Genomic DNA, 20,091 nt, shown 5'->3' with positions numbered 1-20,091 from the left:
TATACTATGCTGTCCCAGTGTGACAATGTATTTCTTGCATGAAAAGGTTTGGAAACTGAAGCTACTATAATAAGTAATGTAACTGTCTGCTACAATCAGATGTAATTCTTGGAAGAAAAATCAAAAAGGGTATTTTTTTACTGTATTTCAACTTTTAATATCATTACACATGGAGGACAGTTCACCACAATTAGTATTCTGATGGACAAGGTAAGAGATAAAGTGCAAATTTTGACTAAAAAAAATTTGAAACTATCCGATAAAAAGAAATATATTTTTAGCATGAAAATCACATCTCATTCAGACTTACACAGTAAAGGCCTCATAGAATCACAGCTATGCCTTTAGTATGAATATGTTATAAAAATGTAATGTTTAATAAAAGCTTTGCCAAACTTTATGATGATAAATTTAGTATATCCATCATTATGGTATTTTACAGTTTCATGGTGGCTATATGGTTGGTCAAAATGATTAAGCCCTTATGTACACAATTAATAACAGCAGTTTTTCTCGTTGCAGATTTTACTTCTTTAAGCTAATATCATAAATGCAAATTTTGTGAGTGCAAACTGTTACTCTTACCAAAAGCAATCAAAATACAGAATAAACAGCAATGAAAAATATTATAGTAGCTCCATGAAGTGTCAACTCTGTCACTAAAATTCTAGAAACAGTTTCACTTAGGATTTAAAGTTTTAGTTCAAAACTTCCGAGATTCCAAAACTGTTCTAGATTTGAGTTTTATTTAGCACAGTTCTTCACACAAGTAAAACTGGCAAAAAAATCACTGAAACCACAATGAAATTTTTAGTTGCTATAGTAACCTAGTACCTGAGATTTCTAGAGGCCTGGCTTATACTGACAGAAAATAAATGTACATATGAATTTTAACTAATTTGAAGTAATGTTTAAAAATATTTTGTATATTTTTATTATATGAACAAAAAATAAGTACAAACTTCTCACATTCTTTATAAAGTAGTGTAATTGACTGACACTTTTATATTGCACTCAGAGCCGAAAGTATGGTTCAGCACTTAGCATAGGTTTAGACTGGACTTTCTGATCCAGTTCAAACAGGAAATTAAAGAAAATTTTTTACACTTGATATGCAAGGAGAATCAAAGTTTTCCACATCATGTTTTGGTACAAGTTTTCTAATCAATGCTAGATGAAAACCAGTATCACCATCTTCATCTTCAGCATTTACATCTGCTCCCATGGAAACAAGAAGTTCAATCAATGAACAGTGACCTTGGCTTACAGCAAGGATAAGTGGTGTCTGTTTTCTGTTGTTAAGAATATCCACTTCACACTGACCCTGTATAAAGCAAAAATGAAGAGATTTATGACAAGATTTAAAATACTACCTTATTACAGCACACTTTGATAACCTCGTATTTATATATGCAGAGTTGAGCACCTTCCAAACACACACACATACATCACAGTAATCACTTAATATTTCTAAATATAAGTTTTCATATCCTCACAAATTAAATATTGATCACTCCACATTTGTAAAAAACTTTCCCTACCATGAAAGATGTTTGTAGATCAACACTTATAAATCAGTTAAGATCACTGACAGCAGGTTTTAATAAACTGTATACATACCTGATATGATATTAGAAAATACTAGTAAATAAATAACTTGGTAGAAGCATTTTTCATTATATATGATAAGACACACAATGTTGAAAGACTTGATGTGATTACTAAATTTTAACCCGCAGTTCCTAACTATGTATATAATATAACAGAGTTCTCAGTTTTGTAATATGTCATAGAAAAACATTACAGTATTTTACTGACTGAAATTTTCAATTATGTGCTAAAACTTGGAAAAAATAATAGTAAACAACAGAGCATTAATTAAAAACTCACTTGTGTAAGTAATGTTTCTGCTACTTGATAATGACCATTAAGGGCTGCTAGATGAAGGGCAGCAAAACCATCATCTTTCTTAACATCAACTATTTGTCTGGTCTTGAATATCAGACGTTCTGTAGCACTACATAAGATAAATAGATACAGATCAATATTATTAAATACTGTATTATATTCTCACAAAACATAACACACTGTCAATAAATGAAATACATTTAATTAGTTACATATAAGTTAACTAAAACAAAAATTATGATAACAGAGATAAAGTAATAATTTACTGCCTGACAGACAGACACTTTAAGAAGTAGAGTCAAAGTTAATTAAAATCTTCTATTAAAAGTAAATTGTCTTCTCTTAATTCTATCATGTGAAGCAGGTCAAAGTGTACATGCCACAATCTTTTACACTGTTGCATTCAAAAGTTAATTAAGCAGCTTTATGATCAATATACACAAATAAACTCGGCATCAAAATATAGTTAATAAATTACATTTTAATATGTTTTAAGTCCTTAATTTTGTGAGAAAATATTTGAAAAAAATCTTCAATCTTTCCTAGTATGAGAATTGTGACATATGCTCTCTACATTTTTCCTCTTCTCTAATTTATTTACCACCCATCTGTAAATTAGTTATTATCATACAACGAATCCGCCCCCCCAAAAAAAAGAAACCCAAAACTTGAATGTTTTCAAATAATTCACTATTTTTACTCAGTAGAATAAAGGATGATGATAAATGATTGCAATATGTACTCCTTAATCACAACCCTTTTATCTCCTGCAGAAAAATAACCAATTACTTGAAAGCTCTTGAATTTTGGTTCTGTTTTTATCTTTTACACTCCTTGTACATTTTATGTGTGATCCCGGATGCTAACTCTTTAATCAGAATCTTTATATTACAAAACATTACTCAAGCAAAGCATAATTTCTGTAACCTTCAATCTTACTTATTTATGAAAGAAAAAATAAACCCACTTACCACACTGATCTGTTACATACTCTGTCACAAATAGTTGTTTGTTTGATTTTTATTTTAGACTACATTATTTATAATAAAAAGAAAGTCAAGATTTCAATCTATGAAATGATGCATTGTATTGTTTTTTTGTACAGTGGATTGTATTTCAAATTTGTTCTCATGGTAATCACACTGACGAGCTTATCGGAATTGAGGAAAGGCTTTTATTGCATAGTTAGAAAGCAAGAAGAACAATAGCTATAAGACAATTTTTTTACATGTCATTATTCTGTTTTCTTAGACAAAAATTTATTCAGTATAGTAGTGCAGGGTTACTCATTATATGTCAGTGTTGTAACTTGCAACAAAATTATTTATAACATGTACTTTTCCCTTATACAAATAATTGGAAATGAGATAGGGACTATAACAGCATAAACATTACCTATGCAACACAAAGTGTAGCAATTTCTCCTACAAGATACAATGAAATATGGTACTGAATAGGGACCATAACTTAAAAAAGTGTTTTATATCTAACAATACATTGTACCTGTTCTATACTATATGACCATAGCATACCCATATTTATAACTAATTCTGAAATCAAGGACCTTTAAACAGCATTTATATTTTCCAAACATTTCACTGAAAATTACTTTTATAAGCATTTTGAAGTGGCACTGCACACTTTAAAGCATTTTCCTTTTTTAACAGAAAAATATCTTTGACATTTTTATGCAATGACTCAAACATAAAACCATTTTTACTTTAAAAAACTACAGAATATTAAACAGCATTTTGAAAAGGTTTCAACACAACCTTTAATTTTTATATTCTTAGTTTGGAGGAGCATATCCATCATGCTTGATTGAAGAAAGTGTTAAGAGAGGATTAGGCAAGGAACAAGAATGAATATGCAGCTGTAAGATCATCAACGACACTGACTTCTGCCATCTTTGTCTCTATAGAAGACATAGGCTTTGAATTTTAGTTCACTTGAGGCCAGAAGGGTCTAACTTTGGGTTCCTTGGATGCTTTTTAAATAGAGTCCAGGGTTGTCTGCTTTCCTACTTGTATCTTATTAGTCTGTGCTCTTTGGTACATAATTTAATTAAATAAAAAATATTTAATGCATTACTAGTATTAGTATAAAAGAAGTAGGTTAAGTGTTATGAACAACCAAAACATAATTATTTGTATGTGAAAGATTTATAATGTTAACTGAAAGACTGCCAAATTTTGTGAAGATATACACATTATATTGAAAGTTAATGTATTAAATCTATAAGGAGACTAAACAAGTACAAAGAGGTCATGTGATTAGTTAAATCGATCAAGCCTATGTTGAGCTAGAGTTAAGACGAGCCAAGTCACAAACTTTGAACAATATATGTGCATGGAAATTTTATGTTGCATTCCTCTGAAAGTTAGTGACATAAGTGCAAAACAAAGTATATTACAATGACGTATAACAAGGGTCTCCTGTACCATTTAGTATTGAAAAGTAAGCTTAAGTTACCTTGTCAGTTAGCAGGAAAAAAAGCACTATTTTTTGTTTTTCATGTGGGATCTTCATTGAATATTAAAATGTAAAAGTCAGACATTTATAAAATTAGATTAAGTAGGATAAATAGCAATAATATTAAAAATAAAACTGTTCACAAGATATGCTTGTGAGCAGCTCACAAGAGGCTCATGCTTCAGGTAATTTGATAGGGTAATGTGAGCTACACATTCACCAAGTGACTTACAATTCATATGGTGCAAATATTAGTTTAAAAAAATTCAAATGGCAGTAAAACAATAATATTTAAATATAAACAGATGCATTCTGTTAAACAGTTAAATATATATTTAAGATAAACAATTGTAGTTTTGTATTACAATATGAAGTCATTTTACAGAGAAAAATGGTAATTCAGATTTTTTTCAAATTTTTTTTGGTTGTTATACAGTCAGTCAAATTTACCAACTCATATAGAATTAGAATAAGAAAATAACAGATAAAACAAAGTTTTATGAAGAAAAAGTTTGAAATTTATAAGGAGGTTTTAAAGACTATGCACATGAATTTGATATTTTTCCAATAAGAAATAATATTTTGGATCTTAATATTAAAACCACTTCACACCTGAAGTAGTCAACACTAACTCTAAAAAATTATGGAGAACTTCTCAGCAAAAATACTTCATTAAACATTCTGATTTTTCTTATATAAATGCAACTCTTAATGATTACTGAAAGTTTTAAAAGTTTCGTGAAAGTACACAAAACATTAGAAATTATAGTATGGAAGCCATAAAGGTCTTATTTGGGGTCATGATCTTGCTGATTTGACCAAGCCCATAGCTACAGAGTTAAAGTAAGCGAAATATACACATAAATATTTTTTAAATCAGAGAAGATTTTAAAAAGATATGCTACTATTAACAAAATATCATTTATTACATTCAGTTTAGGCAGATACTAAGTGAAGTATACACTCAAAATAAAAACCAACAAGTTCCAAAATAAAAAATTTAAGTTATCTATCTAATTCCAAATTGTCTCATCATATTTGTATAAAAAAATAGAGCAATTTACAAATACATATGATATTTCAATTCTCAATTAGATGCTGAATTTAACATAACAATAAAAATCACTATTAAATAAACTAAAGGGTAGAACTCGTAAATCACACAATGTAAACACAGTGATTGTTTACCATCACTGAAGCATCTGAACTAATAAAATTGATAAGAATGATGTCATGCATGCACATTTAATTGTTCAACTAAAGAAGAAATATTTAGACAACATACACAATAAAGCTTAAGTTATACTTAATTCTTTACCATACAACTTTAAGCTACACTAGGCACATACAGTATTTTCAACACATATTGATAATATACATACAAATTGTTTCCCTTTAATGCAGCATGATGAAGAACATTAAATCCTCTTTTATTCTTGAGGGAGAAGTCAATTTCTGGCACATTAATTAATAATTCTAAAATCTCCTGGCTGTCCTTTCCAATAGCATCATGAAGTGCTGTGTCTCCATATGAATCCTGGCATAATAAAACAAAAGTCTCCACATCATAATGTTTACTATTTCTAATAAGCACTTACCTCTTCTCACAAGATTAACTATTCTTGTTCAGTGTTGTCCTCAATATGCAAACATTTTCCTTGCACACACCAAAAACTTTGCATGAGAGACACATTGGAATAATCTAATTCCAATAGAGAAGGAGTGAAGAGGAAGGGTGATAGGAGGAAAGTACTGTTTGGAAACATATTTTCAGTATAGGAAAATTATAACTTTTGATATAGAATTTACCCCCTGTCACATGATTAGCTAAAATCTCACACTGACAAGGAGGAGGGATGGTGTGAAAGAATAACAAAAGCATCACTTCCAAGTCAAGTATACTACTCTTTACATATGTATAATTCATAAAACAAAAGAGCAAAATTTGCAAACTGTGGATTGGCTAAAACTCATTGGATCATACTAAGCAAGTCAGCTACATCCAAAACCTGCTTTATGTGGTACCAACATCCATGTGAGAGTAGGATGTGAATCATACTGTCTTCACCTGCAACTCAAGAACTGGGGACTAAGATCCACACCAATTCCTGAGTACTACACAAAGATCAACACCCTACAGCAATCTGGACCTTGCAATGCAGCACTGAGAGGATGAATACAACTTGTGTGAGTACTTATGTCGATTGGTTCACTCAAATACAACACCTCAATGCTGGGAACTGACATCTACACGAAAGCAGGATAAGGGTTCCCAATCAAAAGGAGTGAATCTCAAGTGCAATGGATCAACTCCAGGTGGTAAGGAATGTGTAAGAGGAAAACACATTAACTTTAAGGTGACAGACCAACTACACAGTAGTGTACATAGTATAAGGAGTTCATATCATCCAGTAAGATGATGGATCAACTCCTGTAATAGTGGTATACATAACAAGCCCACTTCATCCTGTAAAGTGACAGATCAACTCTATTTTTCTGGATAATATTAAATATGTAAATAGGAAGCTGTTGGATTAATTCCTATGGAGGCTACATCACATCTACACCAGCAGAACACCATCATTACTCTCAACTACTCACTACTCCCAATTTTGTTGAAACCCATTCAGGGTGGTGCCTCCATGGTCCACTACCCCAGAGTCTTGGAACTGGAAAAAGGCAAAGACTTCTATACACCAGTGAAAGTAGGAAGGTAAAAATGCATTGGAGAGTTCAGAGAACTTTAATCACTAGAAACAGTACAACAGGTGACCACAATACCTTATTTTGAAAAGCAAACCATACCAAATTATTCACTCAAGGTATAGCAGGAATGGGAAGCTATCCCCTCTCTGCCTTACCCATGCAGTTCATGAGTGGTACTATCCAGAACAGACATACTCATGAAACAATTAACATGAAATAGATGACCTAATAATAATATGAAACACCCCACCTCTATGGTAACAATGTGGAGTCATGGACAAAAGCATGCAAGTCAATGTGGTGTACATTGTGGATTTTGATGGATCTTACTCTTCCCACAGAGTAGGATCCATATGATGAAAGGGAAGAAAGAAAGGCCCCTCAAAAAAAAAAAAAAAAAAGAAGGGAAATAGATAAAACTTATCAGTTGAATTCTAGATTACAAACCTCAACACAGACAAAAGTGCAAGGTGATGAAGATAATAGGAGACAAACATACAGACAAGAAACAAGGGAAAATATGAGAAGACAGAGTGAACAAGAGGAAACATGGAATAAAGTACACGATGAAGAAGGTAGAGAGCAGTAGGCTGTAAGTACCAGAAGGCAGATCCTATTTGTAAGAATCTGTTTGTTTGTAGACAACTCTTGGCTACTATTTTAGTAACAAATAGTGGGACTGAACATAACATTATAATGCCCCTCGTGGCTGAATGAATGAGTATGTTTGGTGTGATGGGGATCAAACCCATGACCCTCAGATTACAAGTTTAGTGCCATAACCACCTAGTCACACTGGCCATTTCTAAAGGAGAAGAAAGACCACAAGCCAGGGAATAAAAAAATTTAGGTACCCCAGAGGGTAGCTGTGCATGCAACACCACACTTTAGGGCCCAGACTGGACACAGCACTCTACTGAAGTCTGAATGAGAGTGAAGATAGAAAATTGGTGAGAAACTTCCCAAACCACTGTAGTAATGGGGAGAAAGAAATAATTTGGAGAAAGGAGGGATAGGCAGGATGACAGAGGATAAGTGAAACGTTAACAGCAAACTAAACAGATAGGCAACATATAAAGACCAAGAGAAGAAGGAAATATGTCTTAAAGAACCAACAAAACAGGAAGCAGGTGGAAATTGGTCCAAAATGACGTAAAATCGAGGCAGGAAGGACCACATTAATGACCCAATCTGGAAAGGGAGTATGGCTAGGAGGCCTCTGAATCCAGAAGGAATGTAGGAGCAAAACAAGAAAGAAACAAGACCTTGAGATATATATGGGGTAAAGTGACCCGAATCAAAACTGAGTCCCTACCTAGATGATCCCATGGCACAAAAACCATGTATGTGAGGCCATAGTTGAAAACAATGTACGAGCTAAAGTGGAGGAGAGAAAGTAAATGGTATAGGCAAAAATACCTCAGCACATCTGTGGAGATCCTCTAATGACCAAAGATACCAGAGAAGAATGTGTATAAAACTAAAAGAAGTAAAAAAACAACATTAAACAACTGATGATCAAAAAACATAGTCTGCTCAATGGTAAGAAAGGATGAAAAGACAAAAAGTCCTTGGTGGATACATCAAGCTTATCTCCTCATGGAAATGTGAGATTAACAGAACAGCAATAACCTGAATGGTAGGGGAAGGAGGAAAAATCAAATGTGGGAAAAAGAATACGTAAGATGAAAGACAGGATGAAAAAGGAATAAGTGAGAAGAAAAAAACAACATAAACCTGAGACAGAAATTCCATGAAAATGGAATTAAATCAAGAAAAGTGCACAGGTTGAGAATAATGTTCAGCAGTTTCAACAGAAGCTATGGCAAAGTCTGGGGAGTAAGGTTGAAGACTGTAACATTAGATTTCTCAATGCATGACAATAGATGAATCTGCACCTGAGGCCCATGAAAAATGCTAGTCACTGTTATGACACCAAAAGTGGCAACATGAAATTAAGAATGCATTGCACAAAAAAATCTCACAAAACTGGAGTGCAGAAATGAACCAAAGTGAATTAACTGATAAATACAGAAAAAAAAAAATCTGGTTGAACTAATCAAATGAAGGTTAAAACAAACCACTTTGTGAGAGAAACAAAAACAGATATGCAGCAATAAATAAATAATAAAAACACATCCATACTCAAACACTCAAACAGGTAGAGGAGTGAAGAGGAATAAACCAGTCAGTCACATTAGCATGCTTTGCTGCTATTGACTGATGCATGAGAGTCATTTTGGAATATACTAATTCCAAAATAGAGGGTAAGCATGATACTTGTGTCATGTATAAAGAAAAGCTCTGCATATAGAAAGCAGCACTTAACACAAATAGTTAATCTTGTGAGAGGAAGTAAGTACTGTATCAGAAATTCATATGCATATCAGATGAATAAGTCTGTTTTTGTACACTAAAATTACACAAATTAACTCAACCTCAGTATCTAATGTACAAAAAGAAAAGGTATTAGTTTTAATAGTTTATTATAAATTAGACTAACACATTTATCTCCTAGAATATAATGACAGAATGAGAAATGCAAAAAAGAAAAGAAAAATATTAATCTTGGTTAAGAGTACCTTAAATAAATCTATTTCTATTATAAGGTTGTTTCACACTATGCATTCTCTAGTTACAGAAGATATTTCATCATAATTCCCATAATTTCTAAAAACACAATTCCTTCAGTTCAAAAGAGGTTTGTTTGTTTATTTGATGAGTTTCATACAAAGTTATTCAAAGGCTATTCATGTTAACCATTCCTAATTTTGAAGTAACAAATTAGAAAAAAAAGCAACTAGTTAACACCACTCACAACTAACTCTTGGACTACTCCTTACCAACAAATACTAAAATTACCTGTTACCTTGTAATAATCATTGTAGCTGAAAGAGCAAAGTGCTCAACAAAAGGTTTTGATCTTGTAACTTGCAGACTGTAAGTTAAATTTCGTAACCACCAGGTCACCCAAAAAGAACCATAAAAATTCTGAAATTCAGCATAAATAATGTAAGTTAATAACACACTTACCTGAATGTTAATATTACACCTGTATCTGAGAAGCACTTTTACACAATTTATGTGCTGCTTGTTTACAGCAACATGTAATGCACTGCATCTAGCTTTATTGACTGCATCAATATCAGCATTGGCTTTAAGTAGTAACTCCATGATATCAGGTTGATTCCTGATAGGAAAAGATCATAATCATAAAAAACAAAACAACTTAATGACAATGCTTCCTCACATTTGAAGTATGTGACAGTTATAAACTTGTGTAATAAAAGCTTAAAAATACAACAATACAAACAGTTGTCTCGCATCTTTTCAAAGTAAGTTTATTTATATTTCCCCCTTTTAAAGTCTTACAAAAATATGTTTTACATGTACAATATAGCTTTGAAAATTAAAGTACAGGCATAAAAATCACTTTCTTATTAATGAGCAGAATTTTCTACTTAACACACATTCACCTGTATTTCAATGATTAAAAAGCACTAAATATAAAGTTTAATTATGAGTTATTACTAAAAAAACAAATGCTACAACATTTTTGATATCACATGTTAGAAGAGAAAACATTTATACGATTACAAATGTATTACCAAAATTCTCATTTATTTACCCAAAAGCAGAGTAATGTAGAGCTGTGTCTCCATCATCATCCTGCACTTCTGTAGTAGCTCCAGCTGCTAGTATCATCTTAACTATGTCAATGTGTCCTTGATGACATGCCACTTGAAGAGCTGTTTTTCCTGAGCTTTTCTGGTCCACCTAATAAAACAGTGGTTCATGCCTAAAACTTCCTTAGAATATATATACAAAACATTATGAAAATTATATCTATGTTAACAGTTCAGTAGGATCTGTAGACATATTTATGAGTAGTGTACATTCAGTCATGCTAGAATTTTAAAATTTAATTTGACACTCCCAAAATAATATGAAAATAAATGGATTATAGGCTTTACAGGCCAATTTGTCTTGGCTCAAGTTTTGCAAAAGTCCCATTTATAAACCAATGGAGAAATAAAGCATCAGCCATAAAGCAGTTACAAATTTATGTTCTGCCTAAGCTCAATGTTAATTATAAAGAAGCATTCTAAGATTTAGGACAGATTGAACCTTTCCATGATGGGCTAAGTATAATATACACGAGTTAAGTACTTGTAACATTTGATGTACCTTCAAAACATTTGGTAGACTTGTACACAAAAAATTAGATTTCTTACATAAAGTATTTTTACTATAGATTTGTTTGTGAAAATATCAATTCTGTTTCATTAACAGTCTAAGAGCAAAATGATTTTCATGTTATGATTAAAAATATTCTTTGTCTCAAGTATTATTTGAGTAATCTCTAAACCTCCTAAATACATTTCAAATGCTTGTTTTCAGTGAAACTTTATATTTTGTCTGTTATTTTCTCTACCCTAATTATATGGGATCTGTCAATTTGACTGACATCATAACCACCACAATGAATTAGTAAATAAATATAAATTATACTTTTTTTCATTCTAGATAGACTACAAATTATAACATGAAAATACAAATGTTTAGTCTAAATAGTTTAAATCTCATAATGTTATATATTGATATTTATTTATTATTATTCTTATATTGACCTTCAAGTTGTGCCTGGCTAACATTACATAACTTCCATTAATGAGCTGCACATGCATTCATGTTACTGTATCCATTAAATTAAAACTTTATTCTTCAGAAAGTGACCTGTCTTGGCTGTGTTTTAAGTGTGGCATACAGTCACAATTCATTTATGATATATTATATATGCATATACATTATTACTATTGACAAATATGTTCTTAACATTATTTTCTTAAAACACAGAATAGCAAATAGAGAAGTATAGCAAACTATTATCTTTTCTCTAGGTTGTCAAGCCTATCAAATTTTCACAAGGATGATGTGAAACAAAATAACTTTTTTAGGTTTTGTATATACAATTGAAATAATCAAAAAAACTCAAATCTCGACTTAACAATCTTGGATCTAAAGAAACAGTTCATGTCATAATATTTTAAAATGGCCAAGAAAGTCACTACAGACAGGGAAATTCTGAGCTTTTAATTGGTTATTCATAGGACATAGATAGAACTGTGTGTACATGAGGAAGTGTTTCAAAAATGGAAAGAAATGGACAGAGACAAGACTGTGTGTGTTTTGGAACATGGACGATATCTTAGCATATTGAAAAGATATGAAGCTCTTACCTTATATTCTAGCTTGTCAATATTTTCTATTTGGACATCACAAACACATACTTTGAACTAAGGCTTTATTCAACATACCACATGATGCACAAAGAATTAATATTTAAATGTGCTCTTTTAATATATTTATGTTTAAATTAGAAAATTAACTTTTAATATAAAATACTAATATTTGAAATATAATCTACAATTTGATATCATAAAATACTAGTTAAATAAAATTTTGAATAAAAGTCAATAAACATGATGAAATAACCTTTGACCTGTGACTCACTGTGATATGGTTAATTATTATACTCATATCTAACAAGTAAAAATAATCAGAGCTAGGCAATATAGTTTATTAATCAAATACATACAAGCACTGATTACATCAACCAGTGTCACATAAACTCATCAAAATTACAATTAAATCAAGTAACTTAAATTTGTGCTTTTGATTGCTACTGTGTTTGATTGTCCTAAGACTTGATCAATAGAATTCTATCATCACCATGAAAATAAAGAACTAATCAAAATCAGTGTTTCCAACTGAACCAATGTACATGGTCTCAGTCCATTAGACATACCATGCATTGGAGAAGTATTGATTGTAATTTCAAATTTACTATGCATATACACACAAAATGTGGCAAGAATTTTGTAAAATGTCCAATTCTGTTGTACACAGCAACCAGATGATTTATAAAGGTATCTAAACTCAAGATATGCCTGTCAATTGATGACATCAGTCTCACTCAGGCTTCAACAAGTTGTAGTGCAAGGAGATCCTCCTAGGGAGAATAATAAAATATACTTTTTCCTCACATATTTTATGAACTGTATTTTCATAACCTCTAAAGGTTCAAAAATGCAAACCTACAGTTTTCAGTACCCCTCTATACTGTATCTGTAGTTTAGGGTAAAATGAATAGTTGATAACCCTGATAACAAATCCTATGTTGAATGGCAATCTGTAAAAGGCATAGCTTGTGCATATAAACCACCACTTCTACCCATAGGGTTAAACAAGTTACAGTTGCACTAACTGTCATAAAAATAATCAATAAATCAGAATAAGAGTTTCCAATCATTACAACTATCCAAGTAATCGAAACATTACTCTTAAACTTGCTTGCCTTCTATTTGCAATGGCAAAGTTGCTGTAATTTTTTTAACTGCTGTCCAGAAGGAGAGCAAACAGTTGGTAGAACTCACTGCCAACCTTTTTTGATTTTTGAAACTGCTGAGATAAGGAAGTGCAATTGTATTGTAGCACCCACTACAAATCTTTTTCATTTTCCTGAAATGTGTGGCAGCACCTAACTCCAACTTTTTAGTTGTTGTTGAACATGATTACTCAATTAACAAGTATGACTAATCACCTGTTTCTGGTACTAATGACAATATATAACAAACTTGTAGTGAACAACTGTATACTGCAGAAAGATACAGATAATGGAAGCTTACAACAGTCTTTTAAAAATGTTAAAATTTCATGAATATTTAGGGAAAATCTATTGTATACACACAATTTAATACAATAAAAATAACCAATAATCACAATTCTTTGAGAGGATACAAAAAATCAATAACTAAAACAAGAATGTTTCATACATATGATGTACAATGTTGAGTACTCTTGTACTGCATAATAAATTCAAGCAATGCCAATTATTTATTTTTAAGCAATTTGTAACCAAAATTTTTAAGTTAAACTTTTCACTAAAATTTTCTTTTATAAATGTCATCTATCATTTTTCAACTCATAAACCATACACACACTTAATTTTAGTATATCCAACTTCTCAATTGGAAAGTTCATAAACATCATGAAGTAATATATGAAAATTCTAGTAAAATACTTTTTTAATTAATAAAAGATATTTCTTATTGCAAGTAAATAACCTTTAGTTTCATCTTCACTAATTTAATTTCAACACCATTATAATTAAAAACAGATACAGGACAACAGAAACCACAAAACTGATGAGTTGATGTAGATGTAGTAGCAGAAATAACCTTAGACTAATGTATGCCTAAAGAAAATTCATCTGAATGGAGTTGTTTATTTGAACACCCTTAAATGTTTGTTGAAATAAAATATTTTGAAAAATACAAAAGGATAAACATTGATTTAAGCAATGCCTAATTAACCCATGTTATTATTTTAAAGCAGCCTACAAGTATCTGTTTTGCCTACCTTATCAGGAAAAATCTGCAATAATTCTTGAACTGTTTCCTGATGGCCTTGAGCAGCCTCTCTCACTAGACGATCAAAATTGCTGGTCTCAAGGTGTTGATGTTGATCTACCAGGAGGTGGCTCAACAAAGGATCTAAGAAATAGCCAAATGTCACTGAATTATCCTTACAATACAAAATCAGGTGCAAAAGAAAATTATAATTTAGGTTTAACAAATTCCAAAATATACATGGTTTGTGGCTGTATTTTAATTATCATTAACTGTGTACAGGTATAACCCTTTAAGAACAATATACTTCTGTCAAAAAGAAAATAACTCTTGTGATATGTTTTTAAAAATAAAACTAGCATAAAAAATCATTTGAAATTTGACAAAAATGTTCCTAAAAGTATGTAAATTTACAAAAATAAAATATTTTGTTTTTAGTATTTCTAATAAAAATTCATTATTTCATGTAGTTATTTGCACTCAGACTCTGAATAGTTCACATCGCAAGTATAAAGATACTATTTTTTATATTACGGTTTCAATAATCTATAGAACCTCATAAATGAATATCAAAAGTTTTTAAGGTGTTTATATTTCAATTTCCATTTTCTCTACTATATCACTATCTGTTATTATCAACATAAGGTGCAATGAAATGTTTAAAATTAATAAACAGATATATATACATAATTGTATTTATTAATCTTAAATTAACAAATTGAAATACATACATGCTTTTACACATTTTGTCAAAATTCACTAGAACTGTCAATTTTTTTCACATATGCATAATTTCATGTTTTAATCTTTTCCCTTATAGTTCAGTTTTCATTCGACTTTCAAATTATTTGTCTTCATTTATGCCAAAACATTAACTGATGCCTGCAGGTCTTTATGAGATTATTTCAACAGACTCCACGCAAAATGGTGTGGATAACCACCATCTTGTTTACACAGCTTTCACAACCCAGGTAACAAGTCCAACTGATAAAAATCATTAAACCGTTCACGTTCAAATATTTAATTTACTAAAATATAAAAGTACGACCTAAATACAGTTTAATTGTCTAAGTACAGCATATTTAGGTGAGAACTACCACAAGTACTATGGTCAATCAATAAGACAACAATACTACACAGTTACATCCACTCCAATACAAAAATTAACCATTGGTAGAGTAGAGTAAACTAAGCTCTTTCTAATGATTATATGCACTTGTATCAACTAACCACATGTATATTGTAAATCTTATGATAAAGTATATTCAGTGAATGCAGCTGTAAGACTATGTACCTTACATTTTAAAAGGGCACTCACATCTACACTGCCATCTAGACATTCATATACATGGCAAGCTTACATATGTACGCTCAGCTCCTGCTAAAGTAGACATTTTTCACAGCATGAGGATCAAAGGACAAAAACTGCATTTTATATGTTTTTTAAATGTTTCTTTTAAAACAAAGAAATTAAAACTTAAGGCAATATAAAAATTCAAATTATAACATATGTTAACATTTTCTTTCACTGAAAATGTATTTCTGACAGGTTCTCGTATCTTCTCACACAGAACTATCTCCATTTTCTTTCACTGAAAATGTATTTCTGACAGGTTCTCGTATCTTCTCACACAGAACTATCTCCATTTTCTTTCTGGCCTCTATGCAAAGCTGAACAAATTTTCATACTAAACACACCAACCTACATACCTCAAACATTCTGTGCCACAAATGAAAATGTACATAGCATATGACTACTCTCCACCAACAGTATTGCACCATCTCTATTGATGCAACTAGCTTCCTAAGCTATTTCTTGTCAACCCTCACTTTTGAGAATTGAAAATCTTTAAGAAGAACACAGGCAGTGGGGAGGAAGGGTGAAAAGTGTGTGAAAGGAAGCAAGTACTAATTGGAAAGATATCTTCAGTGTAAGAAAATGTAAACTTCTGACATGGTCTTACCTCCTCTCACAAAGCTAGAATCCCTCAACACAAATATGGAGGGTCTAGTGTATGCTCTCAACACAGAAACCAGGCAGAAACTTGTTCCCTATAATAAAGGGACGTTTTCTGAACTGAAACCAAATTACACATGGGGTCCAGTACTGTATGTGGAATAGGTATGCTCTTTGCCATTGAAATGGGAAATGAATCTCATACAGGCAGAAAAAGGATGTACACAACTGTAATGTGTTTAGAAAGTGCAACACATAGCAAAATATAAACTAAATAAACTGTATAGGTACCTAACCTCAACAGGACAGATTAATTTCCATAATTCGTACTCAACACTAGATGGTTGAAAATCAAAACAAACATAGTGGCTAAAGCATTTGGACCATGTTACACGTACTCATCAGCCCCAATCTTAAATACAAAGTGGTAAACATCGAGCTATTGGAATTACAATGAGAAGGTTAGTAGTCAGGTGAAACATGGCAAACTCCTTAAATCACAGCAGGAGTGAGAAGTACAACAAACTCAACCTGGCTTTACGAGGTCGTGGCATTGCCTCAACTATACCATAAGAACATGGCAATATCTGTAATTGATCTTAAAAATAAAAATAATGACACAACTGCAAATGCAGATAAGAGACATTTTGCATTTAGAATTATGAGGCAGACATGGAGCATTCAATGAAGTATAAAAACACCATAGGTACATCCTGTTGGCAATATTATAAAGCAAAGTCCTTCAAACTCAACAACAGAAGCAGAGAAATACCCTCCTGCATCTTGGATTAATAAAAAAAGTCTCTATTATACACAACCGTATTAAGAGGGCAGTATAATCTCTAATTTAATATTAAGAGGAGGATCCAACTAAGGCTGATCCTGTATCTCAAGATGGCTGGTAACAGTATAAAAACTCTATTAAACCTAAAGATGACCAAAGTAGATTGAAACATTGTTCTGTACACTATTTTGATAAAAGTTTTAATACCCATACCAGCCACCTTGAAATACATTTTTATTTCAAGTGGGTTTCTCATCATCACAAATATGCTGATCTTGCTCCAACCAAAAAAGAAATGGAAAGAAGAAAACCTGCTTTTCCCTCTTCTTACAAAGGTAAAATATCATACCAGTGGGAACCATGGTTGTGCTAGCCAATATAGAACCACCAGTAAGATTAGACACAAAGTGGTATAGATTGTGGATAGAATTCTGGAGAGGAGTTGAACAGGAGAGCAAGCATGCATATGACAACCCTCCAATCTTGACTGAACATTTCCAGTTTCAGAGTAAGAAGATGTAGAAGGAAAGACCAAAGGAAGGAAGTTTTGTGCACCAGTAGCTGGAAATACACCCACATAAAGAACAGTGGATAGAAAGACTACTCCATGGGAAGTATCCTGTTGGGATGAGATAATCAATCTACAACCAGATCCAGGGTGGTACATGACAAGCTAAAACTATAATGTAGTGATTGTGGGCCCAGAAAAAAAGATCCAGAATCTGAAAGCACAGAGGCCTGGAATTATTACATCCTTGCTTTGCAATACAAGTGACCACTGTGAATTTTTCAGAGTGCACCATAACCACCTTCTCCTGAGAAGAGAAAGGAAGGAGGACAGGACAAAGGTCGACAAACTGCTATAAGCTCAAAAATGGTGATATGGAGATTTGGTTGGTTGGTTTCATGTTTTACAGTGCAAAGCAACTAGGCTATCTGCAACAAACACCTGGTAAAAAGTTAAAATTAAAATAAAATTAGTGAAATTCATAAAAGAAAATCAAGGTAAAACAAAGTTTAATTTTTGAATTAAAAACATTAAATCCAATTTTTACATCTAGTCTATAGCAGTAAGAGAAAAACTACAGTAATACAAGTCTGTAGTATAATTGTAATTATCATAACTAACCAGAAAGACTAACAGGTAAGTTCAAAACCACCGTTAGTCATCTGAAGTTGGCCTTTCCAGTCCTGGTTTCGAGTTATTTGATGTCATGGCCATTTTCAGAAAGTAAAGTAAAAAAGTTTTAAAAGAGAAAAATAGCAAAATTTTAATTATAACTCACCAGAATGACTAACAAGTAGTTCAAACAGGTAGTTTAAACAGCAGTATTAGCCACCTGAAGTTGGCCTTTCCAGTCCTGGTTTTGAGTTATATGACATTACGGCCATATTCTATTTTCAAATCGAACAAGATGGATTTTGATTCTTAAAAGGGAATCACATTAAAAAAACATCTAACATATAAATTAAAAAACTTAAATAGCATTAAAAAGTTTAATGGCATTTAAAAAACTAAAAACATTTGTAAGGTCGACAGTGTCACCATCACCAATAACACTGTCTAACGTTACAGATAAACCTTAGGACAGAACATATTTAAAATGGTGCCGTCTTTGAGAGTCATAACAATGGCAAGACAATAAAATGTGGCTTATTCTGACCAGAGTGTTACACAGACAACACATTGGTACATCAGTCCCAGATAAAAGAAAACAATGAGTTAAAAAACTGTGACCAATGCGTAGTCTAGTTAGAACAACTTCCTCTTTCTGATTCTTATGGAATCAAGATGGTCAAAGTCCAATAGAGGGTTTTATTTGGAAAAGCTTGTTTTTATGTTGCTCACTCCAAGTTGGCTGCCAACTGGCATGGAGCTGAGCCTTGAATACAGGACCATAAGACCATGTATGAAACAGGCACAGCAGTGATAGTGCCAGAGCAAACAGGTTTACTTGTGATGTCGGAGAGCTCGTTCTGGCAAATACCAACATGGCCTGGTATCCAGAAAAACTGGATAGAATTAGATGCTAAAGAGAAACAAGCATGTCGGTTTTGGATATCAGCGAGAACAGGATGTGAACTAACATGAAGCAATTCCAGAACCAGTAGAGAATTAAATTAGTTGGTATAAATAGTGAAATTTGAGTACTGCTTAGCTTCTATATGATCCAGGGCAAGAGAAATGGCATACGATTCAGTAGTGAAGACAGAAGCTATAGAGGGGATTCTGCGTGCAACCACTAAACCACAACAAGCCATGGCAAAGCCCACACAGTCAACTGATTTCAAACTATCTGTATAAACAGAAATGAAGGGATGGTTTGAAAGATGTTCAGCAAATAATAGACAGTAATTCTAATCAGAAGTGTCTGCTTTTCTCAGATGACTTAAAGATAGGTCACAATTGAGGACTGTAAGAAGCCATGGTGGGATGGGCTGACCAGTGGATACAGTAATGTTATCCAGGACAGACCCAGTTCTTCCAACTGCACCTGGATTCGAAGGCCAAAAGGAGCAATGGTAGATCATCTGTTCTAAAAAAGTACGGCCCACCGAGGAAGGTAAATACAACCTCAAGTGGGATGCTCTGGTAAGGAACAAGGTTTTGAAGCATATAGTAAAGACAGTTGCAAATGGCAGAGGTGCAAAGAAGGTTCATGAGACTGTTTATAAGCTCTAAACTGATGAAATGCAGAAGGCCCCAGTGCAGGGCTGAAGTCCTTGATGATGAAATGGGTCTAGCATCTTTAAGGCTAAGATCCTGGCAGAGTCATATACCAGTGATCCAGAATTCCACCAGTGTAAAGGGAAAACTATAATAAAGAAGTAATTGCTCTGACTGAGTCTTG

At 32.3% G+C, this 20,091-nt stretch overlaps 1 protein-coding gene across 2 annotated transcripts in view; it reads right to left on the bottom strand.

Annotated features, from left to right (window-relative positions):
* The window catches only part of mib2 (E3 ubiquitin-protein ligase mind bomb 2), a 105,858-nt gene that overhangs the window by 15,795 nt on the left and 69,972 nt on the right, over positions 1 to 20,091 (bottom strand). For both annotated transcript variants that reach the window (XM_076469529.1, XM_076469531.1), the window contains exons 10-15: positions 14,509 to 14,642; positions 10,715 to 10,863; positions 10,120 to 10,276; positions 5,763 to 5,917; positions 1,891 to 2,017; positions 1,106 to 1,324 (exon numbers count right to left, since the gene is read on the bottom strand). In XM_076469529.1, the coding sequence (XP_076325644.1) occupies positions 1,106 to 1,324; positions 1,891 to 2,017; positions 5,763 to 5,917; positions 10,120 to 10,276; positions 10,715 to 10,863; positions 14,509 to 14,642 (941 nt within the window). The remainder of the gene's footprint in view (positions 1 to 1,105; positions 1,325 to 1,890; positions 2,018 to 5,762; positions 5,918 to 10,119; positions 10,277 to 10,714; positions 10,864 to 14,508; positions 14,643 to 20,091) is intronic.

The sequence above is a fragment of the Tachypleus tridentatus genome, chromosome 12 (assembly GCF_004210375.1).
Source record: "Tachypleus tridentatus isolate NWPU-2018 chromosome 12, ASM421037v1, whole genome shotgun sequence".
Taxonomy (NCBI): domain Eukaryota; kingdom Metazoa; phylum Arthropoda; class Merostomata; order Xiphosura; family Limulidae; genus Tachypleus; species Tachypleus tridentatus.
This window is presented reverse-complemented; position numbering and strand designations above follow the sequence as displayed.